Consider the following 17063-nt stretch of genomic DNA (forward strand, 5'->3'; position numbering starts at 1 on the left):
TGGACCGCAGAAGGCCCACGACGTTAGAAATACGGCACTAAAGATTCAATGGAGCTACTTTTTTTTCTTCTTTTAGACGCTTGTGTTAGTAAATCAGCTTAGCATGGTCGGCTTATTGTTCACTTGAAGTCTAAAGCCATGTTAGCAGCACGGGGAGGCGGTTCTGGGGCCCAACGGTGACATCATAAGAATCTTTATCATGTTAAATGTCTTCTATGAATACCGTATTAGTTATGCAGTAGTTCAGCATGCCGACTGTTAATATTTGACAGCAAACACAAAGTGCAGCAGTGACATCACCACCACACCCATTAGGACACATCCTCTGGGAACCACGAGTGTCTGTACAAATGTTTTTGCCAATCCATGAAGTAGATGGAAAGCCATTTCAAAGGATAAGTAAATAGATCATATCTGTGAATTACATCCATTAGCCTTTTAGATATTTCCGATTGGATCAAAGTACGTTTTTTCTGATCATACTCGAAGATTATTCTTGATCCATAAATTTAAAAAAGTAAATCACTTCAGTATTCCGGCAACGTTTATATGTATGTAATGTTTTTAACATGTCTCTTTATTTCCTGAGTCATATTAGACATATTAAACATCTCGTGATGGAACAAGGAGTATTGTAAATATTGAAAATATATCAAAACGCATGCCGGGCTTTATCATGTATAGCCCAAAATCGCAAATTACACATTTGCCTCAGAGGGCTTTACAGTACACACGCGACATCCTCTGTCCCCAAACCCTCCCATCGGCACAGGAAAATGAAAAACAAAAACATGACAACCCTTCCATGGGGGAAAAAACTGCTTATTGGCAAACTGCACAAGCCATGTGGGTAATTTGTAAATGAAAAGGGAAAAAAAGGAGCTACAGGCCACAAGTTTGATTTGAAGGCTCATAAATTGCCTGTGTGTCTTATCTAATCACAAATAATGGGCATCTCCGTATGCAACAAATGCACGACGATGTGCCAAACACGCCCCCGGCAGAACGGCGAGTGGACAGCATGACGGGGACATCAATGTCTGGTGATAAAGGCCACATGGATCGGAATCCGGCGGCTGTCACTCCACAGGCAACATGGATCAAGGAATGGAGCATTCACTGGAGGACAGAAAGCCGGATAGGGGAGCAGGAGGGCTCCTTCCTAACGATCAGCCTCTCACTCTTCCATGCCAATGTCCTTTCACGTCGTATCTGACCCCCCCCCCACACTCACCCTTCTTCTCCATCTCACCCACTTGATTGTCTCATCCACACATACACACCGCTTTTCCCAGCTCACGCAGGAAAAATGGGAACCAGTGTCACTGAAGTGTATCAGCCATGGAACAATGCGCAAGGGTCGGTTTTGTACGGCTATCCAAAGAGACATGGGTGGGGGTGGGGGGGGGCAAATGTCTATTCCCTTACAAAAGCTTTCATTACGAGAAAATGGAGGCAGTGTTTTACTGACAGTAGATATTAAGTCAGATGCCTCGGCCATTCCCAATAACGGTTACCAAGTGGTGGATTCGTCAGAGTTTTTAAGTCCCGGTGCAGAGGTGCGAGTCGATGGGAAAGCACAGATAATTTATTGATTCCCAAAAGGTACCATCAGGTGTTTGCCCCACTCCTTCAAAAACATGTCTACCACAGGTGCCACCACAGGGAAAATACATACATAGAGTTAGAGTTACTTGGGGATCTTAACATTCCCACATGTTTGTCCAGAAAATAGTAGCGCGGTGGTAAATACCGACAAAAGGACAGCGGTAGCCAATACAACACTGTGTCCACAACAATGGCCTGACGCTGTGCCCGAGTCTGTTGACACTAAAGCCCAGGACGGAGTGAAATCACTCGACGTCCCCCCACTCCGTCATGACCAGTGACAGTGGCTTCCTGCCCCAATTTGCCACCCCTGATTCTTAGGTAATCCAACCTACACATCCAGAGATTGTAACTGGAGCTGACTGACATTACCCAAGCGTTCTTACACAATCGCAGCCAACAGCGTGTTAAAAGAGGAAGATTGAAGAAAAGCAACACCAAGTCAAAGGACTTTGGCTGGTGTCAAACTAATAATGACAGAGTAGTATGGTATAATTGCCTCATCAACTTCCTCAACTGGCGGTATGTGAAGACAAAAGGGCAAAGATAACAGAGAGAGAAAGGAGCACAAAGTACTACATGTGTGGCAGTGGCATAGCCAGCTGCTCTTGTTCCTGGCATGTGGCATTAAGCAAAACAAACATGTCCAACAGTTTCTGCTTATTTCTTGGAAGCCCTCAAAGTCAACCCGTTGGATCCAAAAGTCAGCGCTTTGGAACACTACTAATCGAGTGCCACGAACTGAACGCAAAATAGCTTTAAAAAAAAGGCACACGAGAGACGAACCGGACGACTAGCATGAGACTCCGTAGGCTTTTATCTTCATGTCGTCATATCTGATGGGCAGCCATTTGTGCAGCCTGCCGGGTGTCTGCGCGAGGAAACACAAGACAGTCTGACCTCCTGACTTGATAGCTGACCAAAACCACACTTTACGCACCAAATGGCACGGTGCACGTAGGCGTAAAAGCACAGCTTCAAGAGCAATCTGGCCTGAAAGACCTCAGGCTGCCCTACGGTCGGTGTGGGATGCAGTGTTTAAGAAAACTAAAGTGTGCCTGTGTAGATATTCAAGTAACTCAAAGTGAGAGACAACATCCCTAGAAGGAAAGAAGGCCAATTAAACAAAAGGCGTGAATCTGACGTTGACAGAAAGTAAAAATCCTGGATCGTAAAATTACACGGGTATTATTCCCATCCCATGTCCCAGCAGAGGGATGTGCACTGGGTTTCCGATACAATACATATAATATTGATATAACATTGCTCGCGTTCCCATGGATACACATTTCCGTCAGCTTACAATCGGCGCACCAAGCGTCTCTCACCATAAAACTAGCTGCACATACAGTAATACGACAACCAAAGGGGCAATGACCTTGAACACTGATGGAGATGTCAAAGTACAAGACTACTACATCAATCTTAATATATTCACAAAATCCAGTCGTGATGGGGGGGGTGGGGCACCTGTGTGCAACATGCTTAGTGATGCCCTTCCAAGACCAAGCTTCTGGCAGCAGCAGCAGCAGCAGAATGACCTCTGAACGGTGTTCAGTCACTTGTAAAGGAAGGAAGCCTCCTTTCAAGTGGAGATCACGGAATTACAACGCATTTGTGTATTTTTGATCCAACATCTCCTTAAAGGAAAAATGCAACAGCACAAGACACCCCAAACTTTCATGTAAACTTGGCGCAATACGACCCCCCCCCCCCCCCCCTCACCCTCAATCTGGGTCGCACCCCGCTCAATAACAAAGCGATGCCTACGTGTGCTTCTTCCCCCCCACCCAAGGGGGTGGGGATGAATGAGTGATGGGAGGCTGTTGATGCGTGATGTTGACCGTACCGATCGCTCTAAAGCGCAACCCTTCCTCGATCAATTGGGGCTCCTCAGATGCACGCATGCTGAAATTAAGCTGTTCTGAGAAGTCCGAATACATGTTTTAAAAGGAACATGGGTGTGTGTGGGCGGAGGGGGTGGGGGGGTGGCGAATCGAGTGGCAAAGTTGTATTGTGCACCTTTAAACGTCGGGTAATACGTTTAGTTTTACTTTCACGCCACCGGCTTCTCCGACTCAACCGGTGCGGGAAAGAAAGCGCGTTACTCAACACCGTCGCGCGTTGAAAACAAAAAAAAAACGGTGCGCGGCGAGCGAGCAAACAAACAATGCCCGAGCAGCATCTGCGTCCCCGCGGCTCCTCCGGCCAGATGGCTCCACACCGCCAGAACAATAAACTCCAACCTCGCGCTACCATCCGCACGTCTGCGTCAAATGACAACGAGAAGGGAATCGACGCGGACACACGCAGGGCGGCAGGTCAAGTTATTACGGGAGTTTAAAAATAAATAAATACGTTGTTGGTGCTGATTTACAAACAGGTTATATCGGGCAAATGTTCACAGTCACGCAAACACACGCGTCTTTTGGGGTTAGAATGACCTGAAATGGGGGTGGAGGGGGGGTCGCTCTTCCGACACAAACACAGCTCTGGCCGAATGAAAACAAACGAGTGGCACATGGTTGTTACAAAGTTACCCGGGGACACCATTTATATATGTATATATAAAATTAGCCCCACGCGAAACTTTTTATCGCGGATATCTGGCGATAAAACGCGCATCGTGACCGCTGAAACCTCAGCTGATGTCTCCCCCTTTTAAAAAAAAACACTTTGAAGAACCAGCGACGGGCAGCAGCTAGTTAGCGCTTAGCCGCGCTAGTTAGCTCGTTTCGTTACCCAGCGGGGTCGAGAAAGAGAGAGAAGTTCAGAGGACGTTAACCGGAGAGCCCGGTCGCGCGGAACGCGCTCCCCGGACCGAGCACGTGAAAAAGCTGACACAAACAACTTTTCATTTCCGCAACGAAGGGCATTGGTGCGGGCGACAGCAGCCGGGGTATTGATTTACCTCTATTTCGAAGTCAGGAAGGTTGAACGCCGTCCTGAACAGCGAGCAGAAGTGGGCTATGGCGGGGACTTCCCACCAAGACTGGATCTCTTCCACAGAAACTGTACATCCCTGGGACATTTTCGGACTTGACATAGCGCGCGGCTTCCGTTGTTCACATCAGAAGGTAGTTTCCTCAGCGACCCGCGGTGTCTTCGTAACATTCCAAACGCGACGGAGAAAAAAAAGTTGCTGGTGTCGTCCGTCTCACGCGGTTGCCATTGCGACCCGGAGAGCGCTACAATCTGTTCCAATCAGAGCCCAACCGGAGCCGAGCAGATGGGGGAAGGACGATACCATCACACGACGAGGAAGGGGGGGCGGCGATTACTTGTTACTGTAAATTCTAACTATATTTAGCGACACGCAATCTGCATAATGTCGAGCGTGTGGATGTTATAACAATGAAAACTAGGTTGCTAATACCTGTGCATTTGGACACTCTACTCCTCACGGTACCGAAAGTCTAAAGTCGGCACCACCCCTACGGTTTGGTAGTGCAGTCGCCGTTTAAAGGGAATGCTTGTGAATGGTGAATGAATACAAATAAATAAAAACATGAAGCAGATATGAGCCAGATAACTGCTCTGAGTTACACCAATGTAGTTCCCGTGTATTGTGAGCCGTCTGTTTTGAGTTGAAATGGTTTCTCACATTTGCTATATCATCTTCGATCTCCTTTAGCCCATTGTCAAGTTTTTTTTCAGTTTAAAAAACAAACTACCACCTCTTCGCTTAGAACTTAGTACAGCAACAACAGTCTTCAAACAATCACACATCTGAAAAGGTTCCTTCGTATGATCATTGTCGTATACAGGCAGCTACACGCAGGCTAGATGATGTAAACAACAGCGGGGAGGACGTTGGCCTATACACTGCACGGGGGCTCCCTCCATCGCAATATGTTAAAAAGTGCATTCTGCGAGACAGCAGCTGCGCATGGTGACAGTTGGTGCTAAAGTTGCCACTCTTTGCATATATCCCAATTTATTTTCATTTTTTCTAAGAAAGGTCATGTCACACATTTTCTAAGTCAGGTGCCACGTGAATACAAAGCAATGGTAAAAAGCAATTTGGTTAAAAAGAATTTGCTTCAGAAAAAAATAGTTGAATGTTTGATTAAATCATTTTTCTTTAAAAAACACTGTCCTTTTAAAGCTTTTTTCAAATTATGTGTACATTTGAAAGTATACTTAATGCATGAATTAATTTCGATTACCTGATTGTATTTATTTTTAAAAAGTCAGATAACATCCTCATGAAAACATGGCATGTTCAAAACTTAAACCCCTTTCGAGGCATTTAATTTAATGGCATTGAATCAAATGAATGAAATACCAAGTGTAAAAGTTAACATTTTGGCCTGAAGGTGGTGCAAGAGGAAAGCTCATGATTTTTCGAGAAGGGTAGGGATTTCGGAGCTTGTTCAATTTCAAGCATGTATATATATATATATATATATATATATATATATATATATATATATATATATATATATATATATATATATATATATTTATATATATATATATATATATATATATATATATTGAATGCTTTTCTATACTTGTATTTATAATATATGAATCACTTTTATTCCCTATTAACCTATATAATAGCCATTCAAAATTTCTCCATCCTCATTCAGCTTCATTCAAGCGCTGCTTGTAGTCATGAATAGTAACATATCGATAGTCCAATACACAAAAACACAGGCAGGTTCCTATCCGTATGATGAGAACTTATATTTCTGATACTTCCTGCCCATTTCCTCATGTTATTCCTTCCTTCTATTAACGTAAACATTACACTTTACACCGCTACTGTTACTTTAACTTCAGTCGAGCATACTTCCTCTACCCCTTTCAGGACACCTCAATTATGAGGTTTTATTTCTAACTATATTTCTTTATTTCAAAAGGGAGCCTTTTGGTTCTGTAAAACATGTGGTCAGTGAGCAAATGGTGCATGCATGCACATTGGACTGAGAGTTGGTACATATAATGCTTTCACTAAGTAACAACTTGGCTGCCACAGTTTGCACTGAAATGAAAAAATTAAAACGTAAATAAATATTTTTGTTTCCTTGCACAGGATATTTTACAATGTTTTCCCCAACGATGAGGGAAATGATCACTGACAGTAATTGTTTTTCCATCAACAGGAATCAATACATCAATCAATGCTCATGAAAAACTAGTTTAGGGTCAACAAGTAGTCACATGTCACATGCTCTTTTTGTTAATGTCCTTACATAACTTTCTGTTCTTTAATAATCACCTGACTTTACACATTCCCTAATACAATTAAACAAAATATCCCATACAGTAATAATCATAATGATAAATCCCTGTAAGTCTCTTAAAATTTGTGGAATTCATGTGTGCCTAGACGTATTATGTAACACCAATGCTGTTGAATAGAGAGCCGCTTACTGATGGGGAGCCTTTTCGTGCGTTGCGGTTCATGCTGTATACAAACACAGGTCGTTAGAGAAAATACACACTGAGTTATAATTGTGACTATTTGCCCCCCCCCCCCCCCCGGGGGGGCTGCGTCTGTTGGTGTTCCTTGTGGCAGTTTATGTCGAGTTGTGTTAGTGCAGAGCTCTGCTGCTGGGCCTGTGTCACACAGAAGCGAGTCACCACGAGAGGGAGGGACTTAGAGGCAGCAGGACAATGCTGATGATTGTGCAACGGCCCCTGAGCGGCGGCTGGTCTCTCTCTCTCTGTCTCTCTCTCTCTTTCGGACCACTCTCGCTCGACTACCAATTGCTGCACACACTGTTTGAAGTGAAAGAAAGCGGACAGCTTTGATCCAGTGTGTGGGATGCACCGACAAAGGTAAGACCAGCTTTTCTCCACTGCCACATCTCTGTTGATGGGACTTTTTTTTCTAAAGCTGTCACACAGGGACTTGTGTGAGGTGTGGCGTGATGCAGTGCAGTTCTTGAGGGGGGAAAAAGAGGTCCGGGAGCTGGAGGTTGGCTCGGGGTTTAGGGCGGCCTTGTCTGAGTTTTTTTGGCAGGGTCACCACAGTGTGTCAATGGAGCTGAGCTGAAAGAAAGTTTCGCAGCAAAGGGGCACAGCGAAAGGCATGTGTAGAATCCGACCAGGATCCAGCAATGGAAAAGACAAGCGTATGAGGTGGACATAAATAAGGGAAGAAAAATGATGCGATGAAAGGTGATGAAAAAACGATACGAATCGAGATGAGAAGATTAAACAGTGCAAAGTGATTGATGATGAGATGTTTCTGTTAGAGAGGACAGGCGTGGATCGAGTGACGGTTTACAGTGGAAAAAATAGAGGTGGAATGGATGTGGAGCGATTAAGAGAGAGATTAATTAAAGAGCTGACCGAAAGTGGGAAGACAGGAGGAGAAAAAGGCAGAAAAAGAATTGGAGAAACAGAGAAAAGCAAAGAAATTTCTGTTGGATGGCTGTGAAACCAAGATAAGGTTTGAACTGCGTTTTCTATTATCTTCTCAGGGCGGACAGCAAAATGTACTTTCAGAACAAACAAAGACAACATTATGTCTAACTTGTTATTCCATGTCTATTCAAATCTCCTTTTCAGTCCTTTGTTAAAAGCTGGATTTTCCAATGGGGTAATAGAACACCGGTAAGCCCCTCATTTTCAGTTTGGCCCGCCTCGCTAGATCAATTCCTCTGATCCCTTTTAGCGGGCAGATTAGACGGACCCAAGATGTTTTGTCTCGACGTGGAAGTGGTGGGGTGAGCTGTTCACATTTACCAATGATCTAAATCTGGAGGATGATTGATGGGCTCTCTGGTTAATGTGAGGTGTGTCAATCCTCCAGACTCAAAAGACACACTCCTTCACAGAGGCGTTGAGCGCCCTGCAGAGTAAGAGGAACACTGCTCTCCCTTGTTCCCTTTCATGTGATTTAATCCTTATCAATTACATGCGTTTTGTGTTTCCAGGTTGCGGGGGATTTGAAGTTGGGCTTTGCCGTGAGCTACAACAAAGCAGGCAGGCGGGGACAGAAGACACAGATTCAACAGATTCCGTTGTGGTTTCAGCACAAAAAAAAAGAAGGGGCGCCGGCCTCTGCAGCGCAGAGGGGAACCAAGGCGGTCCGCTGCTGCCATACTGAAAGGAGCGGTGATCTGCATTTGTGGCGTGGGCGGGCAGGTGAGGGTTAAGCCGTGGTGACCACGTTGGGCGGCGCGCCAAAGTGCGGGAGGGGAGAGGAAAAGGAGGAGGAAGAGGAGGGGTCGACGGAGGAAGAAGAAGAAGAGGAGGAGGAGGAGGAGGAGTAGTGGTCTTGGGCCTGGAGCCCAAACACCAGCAGGATGGCGGAGAAGAAAGTTAGGTGAGTATCAGGCTTGTTCAGCTCGATGAAAAACGGAAAAATGCATTGATAATGTGAGCCGGGTGCTTAACATCGGGCTCTCACTCTCTCTGTCCGCGTGCTTGGCTGGATGTGTCATTTGCACTTGGCGACTGTGTTTGAATGCTTCTCTGGCTGCGTGTGGGACCGTGTCTTTGTTGATCCCCCAGCAGCCTCCCTGCTAAGCTGATTAATGGGGGCGTGGCAGGCCTGGTTGGTGTGACTTGTGTATTTCCTATTGACCTGGCCAAGACCCGCCTACAGAACCAGCAGGGCGTCCAGGTCTACAATGGAATGTGAGTAGTACCAGTCCAGAAGCGAGTCCCAGGTTAACCCGATACATGTATGCAGTTTGTCTTAGCATCCCTAAACAATACCTTTTTTATAGTTTTTGTTGAACAAGGGGCTCTTAGGGCATCTTAAATCTAGAAATCTAAGTTTCTGAAGTGTGAAACCATTGCAAAATATCTGCTGGTGTGCGACAGCAAAACGTTCTCCCTGGGTAACGGCACTCTAATTTGAGCTTCAAACCAGTAAGATCTATTTACATGATGCCGACATAGTTTCCACTGAATATCAAAGGGTGGATCAGCACCGCTCAACACACTCTTTCCTTTTCCTTTGGGGTCACGTGAGTTAAGGGAAAGACTGAATACATTGTGTTAGTTGACGCCCCTTTGTGGTGACTTAAACCAGATAAAACAAATGCACAAAAACTAAACTGACACAAACTCTTCTAACTGCGCACATCTGGTGGGCTTTGCTGGCTGGTTGGGTGTGGTCATCCCAGTAAACATCACATTTTAGACTGCCGGTTTCCTCTCTGAGTCAGACATGGAAAAATAGCTTGGATAACTTCCATTCAAAGCCCAGTCACAAGGCTGACTTTCTGCTTGGTCTTTGCAAAGAAAAAACAAAAGAGAATTTCAACGTAACTGCTAATACTAAAATCGCACTGGCCTCTACTGGACTCGACCCCAATGTCTGTCAGTAGACTTAATATTGAAACATGAGCATATTCTTGGACATTTTGACAAAACAGACAAAAAGTAAATCGCCTTCTCTTTTTGTCTTCACAGGTTGGACTGCCTCGCAAAGACGATCCGCTCGGAGGGCTATTTCGGATGCTACAGAGGTACGTTTTTTGCGTTTTCTAATCCCTGTGACAAACAACACTTCAACTGCGCTTTACTGCAAACTTAATCCGGCCGCCTCGTCTGTTGTTTGTCCTGCGAGGCCTACGGTCATAACAAAGTGGGGTCTGCTGTTCCTCGACGTGAGCCATGAGCTCGTGTGCAGGTTTGCTCTATTTGCGTTCCTCGTTGGTTGTGTGTCATCAGCCCGTTTGTCTTCTCCAGGTGCCGCGGTGAACCTCACGCTCGTCACACCAGAAAAAGCCATCAAGCTGGCGGCCAACGACGTCTTCAGACAGAAGCTCTCTAAGGATGGGTAAAACGGATTTTTTTCCGCCCTTCAACGGTGCATCACATAATGAAGCTACATAAAATAGGTTCAGCTCAAACGTCCTCCTCGCAATTTAAGCACATAGATTAGTGTAATTTGCCTAAAGAGAATGAAAAATAAGTAAGTGGCTTCAATATACCGACTCTTTGCCTTTTACTGCAAAAGTGTATGGTCTTATTTGTTATTGATCCTCTTGTGTTTCCAGGCATTTACCCCTGTGGGGGGAGGTGCTGGCAGGGTGTGGGGCTGGGACCTGTCAGGTGATCGTCACCACTCCTATGGAGATGCTTAAGATCCAGCTGCAGGATGCAGGAAGGCTCGGTTAGTCGGTCACTGGATTTAATGTACATCAACTTGGAAAAATGCACCTTTTCTTTTGTTGCTAAGATTGATCTGGAGTGTTGCTTACCTGGGACACTCTGCGTTTGACCACCAGCTGCCCAGAGGCCTGTTCCGACTCCAGCTCAGGCTGCTGCCTCTGGTACAGCTCAATCATTGGTGCCCCCCCCAACAGCACGACCTCCCCCTCCCCCTCCCCCTCGGACCTCGGCCACCAGCATCACTGTGGAGTTGCTGAAGACTCGTGGCCTGGCAGGCCTCTACAGGGGCGCAGGAGCAACGTTAATGAGGTCATACACACACACACACACACACACACTCACACACTGGCCCTCAAACTTTCAATACATGATGTGTTTCACTTCCAATGAAGGTGCACATTTTTTTGACGGGGTTAAAAAGAGGCTTAAAAGTTAAACCCTAATTTCCCACTTTTCACAATCGGCCATTTTCGTAGTTTTGAACTATTGCACACGGCTCTGGTCTCCATTATAATTCCTTCACTTCCTAATGTCTGTGGTTGCACTCAAGTCTGCAACATTCAGATTATTTTATTTTGCTCTCACGTAGCACGTCTAAAAAAGAAATACCACTTTCAAGTGTTCTCTCCCACCATTGAAGTCCGTCATCTCTGTTTCAATGAGTTGATTTCACATTGCATAACCCGTTAATTGTACTTCCTGTCGAACTCTGACAATCCACGCTGATCAATAGATTCCTGCAGCTACGTCTGGCTGTCGTACTGCAGCTGAATGGGGCCACGTTTACTGTCCATCTCCTCCCCCCACTCCCCCCGTATACCAGCCTCCATATTCCTTCCTCTCTGTCTCTCCCTCAATCTGACATATTCTGTAATCCTCATTTTCAGGGACGTCCCCTTCTCAATGATCTACTTCCCGCTGTTCGCCAACCTCAACGCGCTGGGCCGGGAAGCAGCGGGTGACGCGCAGGCCCGGGCGCCGTTCTGGCAGTCTTTTGTGTCCGGCTGCGGCGCAGGTTCAGTGGCAGCTGTGGCTGTAACGCCATTGGATGGTAAGTGGCAGAAAGATCGCACCCAAAGTGAGAAGGGTTGAATGGAAGCTTCTGTTACTCACAAAGATAGCAGGTGTGTGTACACACACCCGGTGACACAGCTCGTCGCCAGATCTCTGTGACCGGCCTTCCACTTGTGGCCTGTGTCAGAGAATGGAGCTTTTAGCTGCGCAGGATGTGGTGCAATTTGCTTTGTTCGTGCTAAATGTACAATAACACCAAAATAACAGGCTCAGTCATGTAATCTTTGATCTCACCAGTACATAAATGCCTCTACAGTCATAAAGACTCGCCTGCAGACCCTGCAGAAAGGTGACGGCGAGGACACATACAAAGGAATTTTGGACTGCACACGGTGAGACGTCGGCCTGCGAGACAACATTTATTGCCTTAGTGCTTCCAAATGTTTGAAGGGCCACGTAACGCTTTATTTCTCCCGCGCGCTTTGGCAGGCGCATCATGATGCGCGAGGGCCCGTCGGCGTTCCTGAAGGGCGCCGCGTGCCGTGCACTGGTCATCGCTCCCCTTTTCGGCATCGCGCAGGGGGTCTACTTCCTCGGGGTCGGGGAGACGCTGCTGGGTCTGCTGGGATAGCGGCGCTCGGCGTTGCCGGCGGTGGATGCCCCCCTCGTCGCTGCAGTTGAACGAATGACGCGACTGATGCAGAGAACGCTGGATGCAGAGAGAGGGAAACACGGCCAACCAAAGGACGGGGGAACGGTCGCACATTCCAAGGGTCTATTTTACTAACACGTGGACCAGCGGGTTCTAATCACTAATCGGGTTCCTCTAGGTTCGTCACGTGCTGTCAAACAGGGTCGTGTGTAGGTGTGTGTGTGATCTGAGCACATGGGTTAATTTAAGGGGTTTGCTGCATTACGTCTGGGGCCTTTCACCTGAGGGGGCTTGTTGTGGCCGGTTTAGAGCGATCTGACCGTTTGTGTCGCCATGACGAGGAACTGTGCACTGTCCTATGCAAGTGACAAAGTCCCCCTTTAATGCTTATCAGCAACTGACTTTGCATCTCGTTGAACTGGCGTCAAATGCAAAAGATTAGAGTTAAAAAATGTTTTTGACGTGTTTCTCCGGGAAAATGAGCTTAATCTCCTTCTGCCCTCTTATACGTTCCTCTCATTCCCAGAGGTCTGATTTGTAATCTGGGATTCTCGCGGTAGATTGGGAGGTGCCGGCTGGCAGGAACTCTGAGGTCAGTCGTTAATCTGATGGTGATGCTTTAATCCCGGCATTAACGTACAATATACCCTAACACACGGCTCACTTTGCTGCTCGGGTCAGGTGAGACTGCTGGAAAATAAAACCCTCGAAGGATATGTTATTGCTTAGTTACACACAAAAAAATACAATTAAAGCCTTATGAGTGCTGGTTGTTCCTCAATCATAAAAACTGTACGTCTTGAATGAATTCAGTGGAATTGGGAGTTTTGGATCATTGATTTGGTACGTGAGTCCAATTTAGCGAGGACAATTCTATTTGTTAGACCCGTGGACGAGTACGGCACCTCGTCTTGCCAACTCTTTGCCATTACTTCAATCCACTGCGTGGCACTAAAAGATATTTTTAATGTAAGACACGTTGTGATGTGGCTACTGTACCTAGGCTACTGCATTTTCCTCTTTGTAGATCGAACATAGCCGGAGTAAAAGGTTTGTTTACGCACTGTAAATAAAGATGTCTCATACATTCTCATTTCTTAGTGTCACACACATTTATTTATTTGTTTTTTGGCCTTCACTGAAGCTTCACAACCATGGTGGACATTTGTTTTTCTGTCCGCATGCACACGCAACCCAACTGTTTGGCAAACATGCCTTGTAACCAATCACATAGGCCGTATTCTAAAAAAATATTAACGAGGCATGTGATTTGTATATTTGGTGACCTAAATATGAATTTTGATAAATATTCATTAATTAAAGCATCAAAGAGTAACAGGTTTTCCAAAACAACTGAAGGGGTCTATTTAACGAAAGGCACACGAATAAAAGGCCACTTTTGCCAATTATCATGTGGTCAATAAGTGCAAAAATGAAAAAGAAGATACATTAACACAGCAGTATCATCGCATACACTGAATGGTAAGTGATGGTGAGACTTAAGCTCCTCGTGATGAAGCTCTTTGGTGGGCTCGTGCGGTTCACACACGCCGAAACACGCTCTCCCGATCCGCTGTTAATCCGTGAACCTGCGGTTGGGATTGGCTCCAAACAAGTCCACTCGGATTTCAGGCATCATCTGTCAGGTGTAAAGTCGGCACGCAAATAAGTACACGCAAGAAACTAGAAGGAGAAACCTGGATGAATGAGTGAAGTAAACCAGTGGAGAAACAGGACAAACACAGAGGCTTTAGGGCAACATTCTTCTACATCGCCGTGTGTCTGGTGGACACACATGACCGCTGAGGGACATGTAATCCGCTAATTTGTTGATATTTAAATCTCATCTTGCTTCTAGCTTGTGCTAACCTTCGGAATCAAACCGTATGGTTCGGACCCCTTAGGCGTGAGACTTCTAACATGAACCTTTGTACAATCTCCGTGCATAACGCCAATATCGAGGTTAGGTAATGTTTCCCAGCATATATTCTGATGTATCACAATAGATCTTTTCCAGGAAGCCTTTGTAGTTGTGAGGTTGCTCGTCTGTGCGGCAGCTTTGTCAACAAATCCCTCCCAAGGATTCTCAATAAACTATCACCAAAACACAGTTGGGTTCATTTGTGTGAAACCCGGACGGACTAGTGGGCTCTGCTGCCCTCCACAGGCAGGCTGCACAAACTGAGTGTGTGTGTGTGTGTGTGTGTGTGTGTGTATTCACAGATGATCAACTTGACTCTACCTGTTGTGCCATCAGCTCAAGCCTGTTCTCCAAAGTGTTGGACACCTTGATCTTCCTGTTGTCGTTGTACACTTCGATCCCTCCGCAGCTGTTAAAACAAAGAGCGGTCGCAATGACCAGACAACTAAACTCATTTTAAAGTTGTTTTTTTTCTTCCCCTTTCACATAAATAATAAATAAATCTGGTCGCACATTTAAAATTTAAAAGAGTAAGAATGGGTCAAGAAGTGCATTCAATCATCTCACATCTCTGATGGAAGAAAGCGTTCCTGGTCGATTTTGACGACTACGTTGCTCTTCAGTGCCTCTTTGTAGATATGGATGTTCTTATTAACTGCAGCCTAACAAGCAATAAAACAAAGGCTTATAATCACAACACAACCAACTACCACAAAGTCAACCAAGGTTGTAATTGCCTGCAATTTCCAACTCTAACGCAGCATTGTGCATCTGGACCTCACCTGAACCATTTCCACATCCTGCTGTCGGCAGCGGACGGTCACTTTAGGTTCCAGCAGTTGATAGAAACCCTTAAATGACGGCACAGTACACTCAGAAAACCAAGAGAAACCAGTCAGTTGTTAGTAAGAGAGCGATTTTACCTGAAGCACCAGGCCCTCCAGTAAGGCGGAGTAACTCGCAGGGTCCTTGGCGATCTCTGCGAGTCTTTGACGGGCCTCGTTCAACAAGTCCTGAGAGGAACAAAAGTAGAGGAGAGAGGTTTTATTCATTTAGATCACCTCAAAGACATGAACGAGTTTCTCATAAGCTGGTCTTCAGATATTTGGAATAAATCCTGTTCATAATAACGGTTTGTTATTGCGTGTAATCGCTGTCATTTGTTGTTGCGTTGTCGGAATCCAACACAAGTGAAAGAATTTACAATCAGTTGGTTATTAGAAAAAGACACATGGAGATTATGTGTAAAATAAGAGCATTGATCACCGTGATCATGTTGTCGCGGGCCGTCAGCACCTTCAGCCTCGCCTGGTTGGTCAGGTTAGACATCTGGCTGTGAGAGTGGAAAGAACATTCAATGAGTCACAACAGAAAGTTATGACGGAAAACACTGATTTAATGACACTTTCGCCAACGCAACCGGGTTTTACGAAGCTCGTCTGATGACGTCAATTTCCAGAGAAGATGTAGACAGAAATGGTTAGTTAGCCAGAACTGTGCTTGAGTGGAGGGATAAGAAGTTCATAACAACAAAGTACCAGAGCAGCAAAGTGACCGAAAGAAAAAAAACACTGCAACTGGTAAGAACCGATTTCATATTTTTGACGCCACTATTGGATCAGTTCAACAGCCTTCCAATCCACCAGAGGACTGACAAAGTCAAAATGGAAGACTTGCAATACGCAAATTAAAGATTATGAATGACATGTGGAAAAAAATAATGCTGATAAATGAACAAACCCACACAGGCCTGTTGCGGTGCAGCATCTCCAGGCCAATGAGCCTTCACACTAACGTGGTTTGTGATCCGTGTCTGTCATGTGATGTCCATGTCCCCGAACACGAGATTTATTTAGAGCTGCTAATAAATAAAGATTTAAAGGGACTTTTAGGGTGTGTACGAACGTTATCTCTGCCAATAGGATTTTTTTTTTCCTAAACTGGCAGTTTGACCAAACAACTGACATTTTCTTGTGCTGTTCGATCTGCTTCTCCTTCTTCTCGTAGAATTGCATGATCTTCACCCTCTGAGTCTGCACCAGACGACCCTTTTCGATGTTGAACTCTTCCTCCGCCTGCGAACAGACGGGTGGGGGCGAGACCCGTTATCGATCCCCGCCGAGCACCACCTCCAGAATGACGGTGGGGAGGCGCACTGGAGGGTTTACCTTTGCGTCGATCTCCTCCACCTTCTCGCCGGCCTCTTGCTCGATGAAGCCCATCATGTGCTTGATCTGCACAGAGTAGTTTTTTATCAAAGTCAGAACTGTGACTTTACGTTGGGAAAGACTTGTTATTATAAGTGTTTTTCTTATTAGACGTATTGTTGGACTTTATTTCGGTTCACGCTACCAGACCACGTGACGGGCAATGTTAAGTTAAGCTGTTTAATTTGCGTAAAGTGTATTAACATCTGGCGGTGGCTAACACAATTATGTCACATGGACCAATAACAAAAGTAAACATAACAGAAACGAGAGTTATTTTAGCGTTACCTGTTTCTTTACGTCAGCCTCCGTGAGCGCCATGTCTGTCCTTAAATTACTTTGTTAATCATAAGACCGTAAAATACAACAAATGTCCAACCACTCGGGTTCTCCGGTTGCACAGAAATAGTCAACAGACGTTATGTTAAGCATTAAAGTCGAGCTAGCGACGCGAGATGAAAAGCAACATCCGGTTACGGCTTTCAAAGTAAGACACACCAACCATGCACGCGGGAATAGGTTTATCCCCTCCCTTTTCTGTAAGAAAAAAGTTTTCCGGTTTGATTGGCCC

The 17063-nt window shown here is 45.5% G+C and overlaps 3 protein-coding genes across 6 annotated transcripts in view; 1 reads left to right on the forward strand and 2 right to left on the reverse strand.

Annotated features, from left to right (window-relative positions):
- The window catches only part of cecr2 (CECR2 histone acetyl-lysine reader), a 29247-nt gene extending 24282 nt beyond the window's left edge, over positions 1-4965 (reverse strand). The window contains exon 1 of the mRNA XM_040161811.2: positions 4520-4965. Coding sequence (XP_040017745.2) covers positions 4520-4654 — 135 coding nt within the window. The 5' untranslated portion in view covers positions 4655-4965. The remainder of the gene's footprint in view (positions 1-4519) is intronic.
- A 2216-nt stretch (positions 4966-7181) lies between these two features.
- slc25a18 (solute carrier family 25 member 18) lies at positions 7182-13457 on the forward strand. Of its 3 annotated transcripts, none has more exons than XM_040161822.2 (10): positions 7182-7401; positions 8505-8896; positions 9088-9210; positions 9994-10049; positions 10273-10363; positions 10584-10699; positions 10815-11007; positions 11586-11749; positions 12029-12104; positions 12202-13457. In XM_040161822.2, the coding sequence occupies exons 2-10, from the start codon at positions 8877-8879 to the stop codon at positions 12341-12343; spliced, it is 981 nt and encodes a 326-aa protein (XP_040017756.2). In that variant the 5' UTR covers positions 7182-7401; positions 8505-8876; the 3' UTR covers positions 12344-13457. The 3 variants fall into 3 exon arrangements, with proteins under 3 accessions (XP_040017756.2, XP_040017755.2, XP_077938124.1); XM_040161821.2 differs by having other exon boundaries at positions 7223-7401; positions 9085-9210; XM_078081998.1 differs by lacking the exon at positions 7182-7401 and adding an exon at positions 7595-7743.
- Positions 13458-16982, reverse strand: LOC144382906 (V-type proton ATPase subunit E 1-like). 2 transcript variants are annotated; one of them, XM_078082000.1, is made up of 9 exons: positions 16781-16982; positions 16454-16519; positions 16251-16360; positions 15552-15618; positions 15209-15298; positions 15068-15136; positions 14853-14947; positions 14607-14694; positions 13458-14003 (listed from the first exon to the last, which is right to left on the reverse strand). In XM_078082000.1, exons 1-9 carry the CDS (start codon positions 16811-16813, stop codon positions 13941-13943), a joined length of 681 nt encoding a protein of 226 aa, XP_077938126.1. In that variant the 5' UTR covers positions 16814-16982; the 3' UTR covers positions 13458-13940. The 2 variants fall into 2 exon arrangements, with proteins under 2 accessions (XP_077938126.1, XP_077938125.1); XM_078081999.1 differs by having other exon boundaries at positions 14607-14730; positions 16781-16939.
- Positions 16983-17063: the final 81 nt, after the last annotated feature.

Source organism: Gasterosteus aculeatus, chromosome X, assembly GCF_964276395.1.
Source record: "Gasterosteus aculeatus chromosome X, fGasAcu3.hap1.1, whole genome shotgun sequence".
NCBI classification, from domain to species: domain Eukaryota; kingdom Metazoa; phylum Chordata; class Actinopteri; order Perciformes; family Gasterosteidae; genus Gasterosteus; species Gasterosteus aculeatus.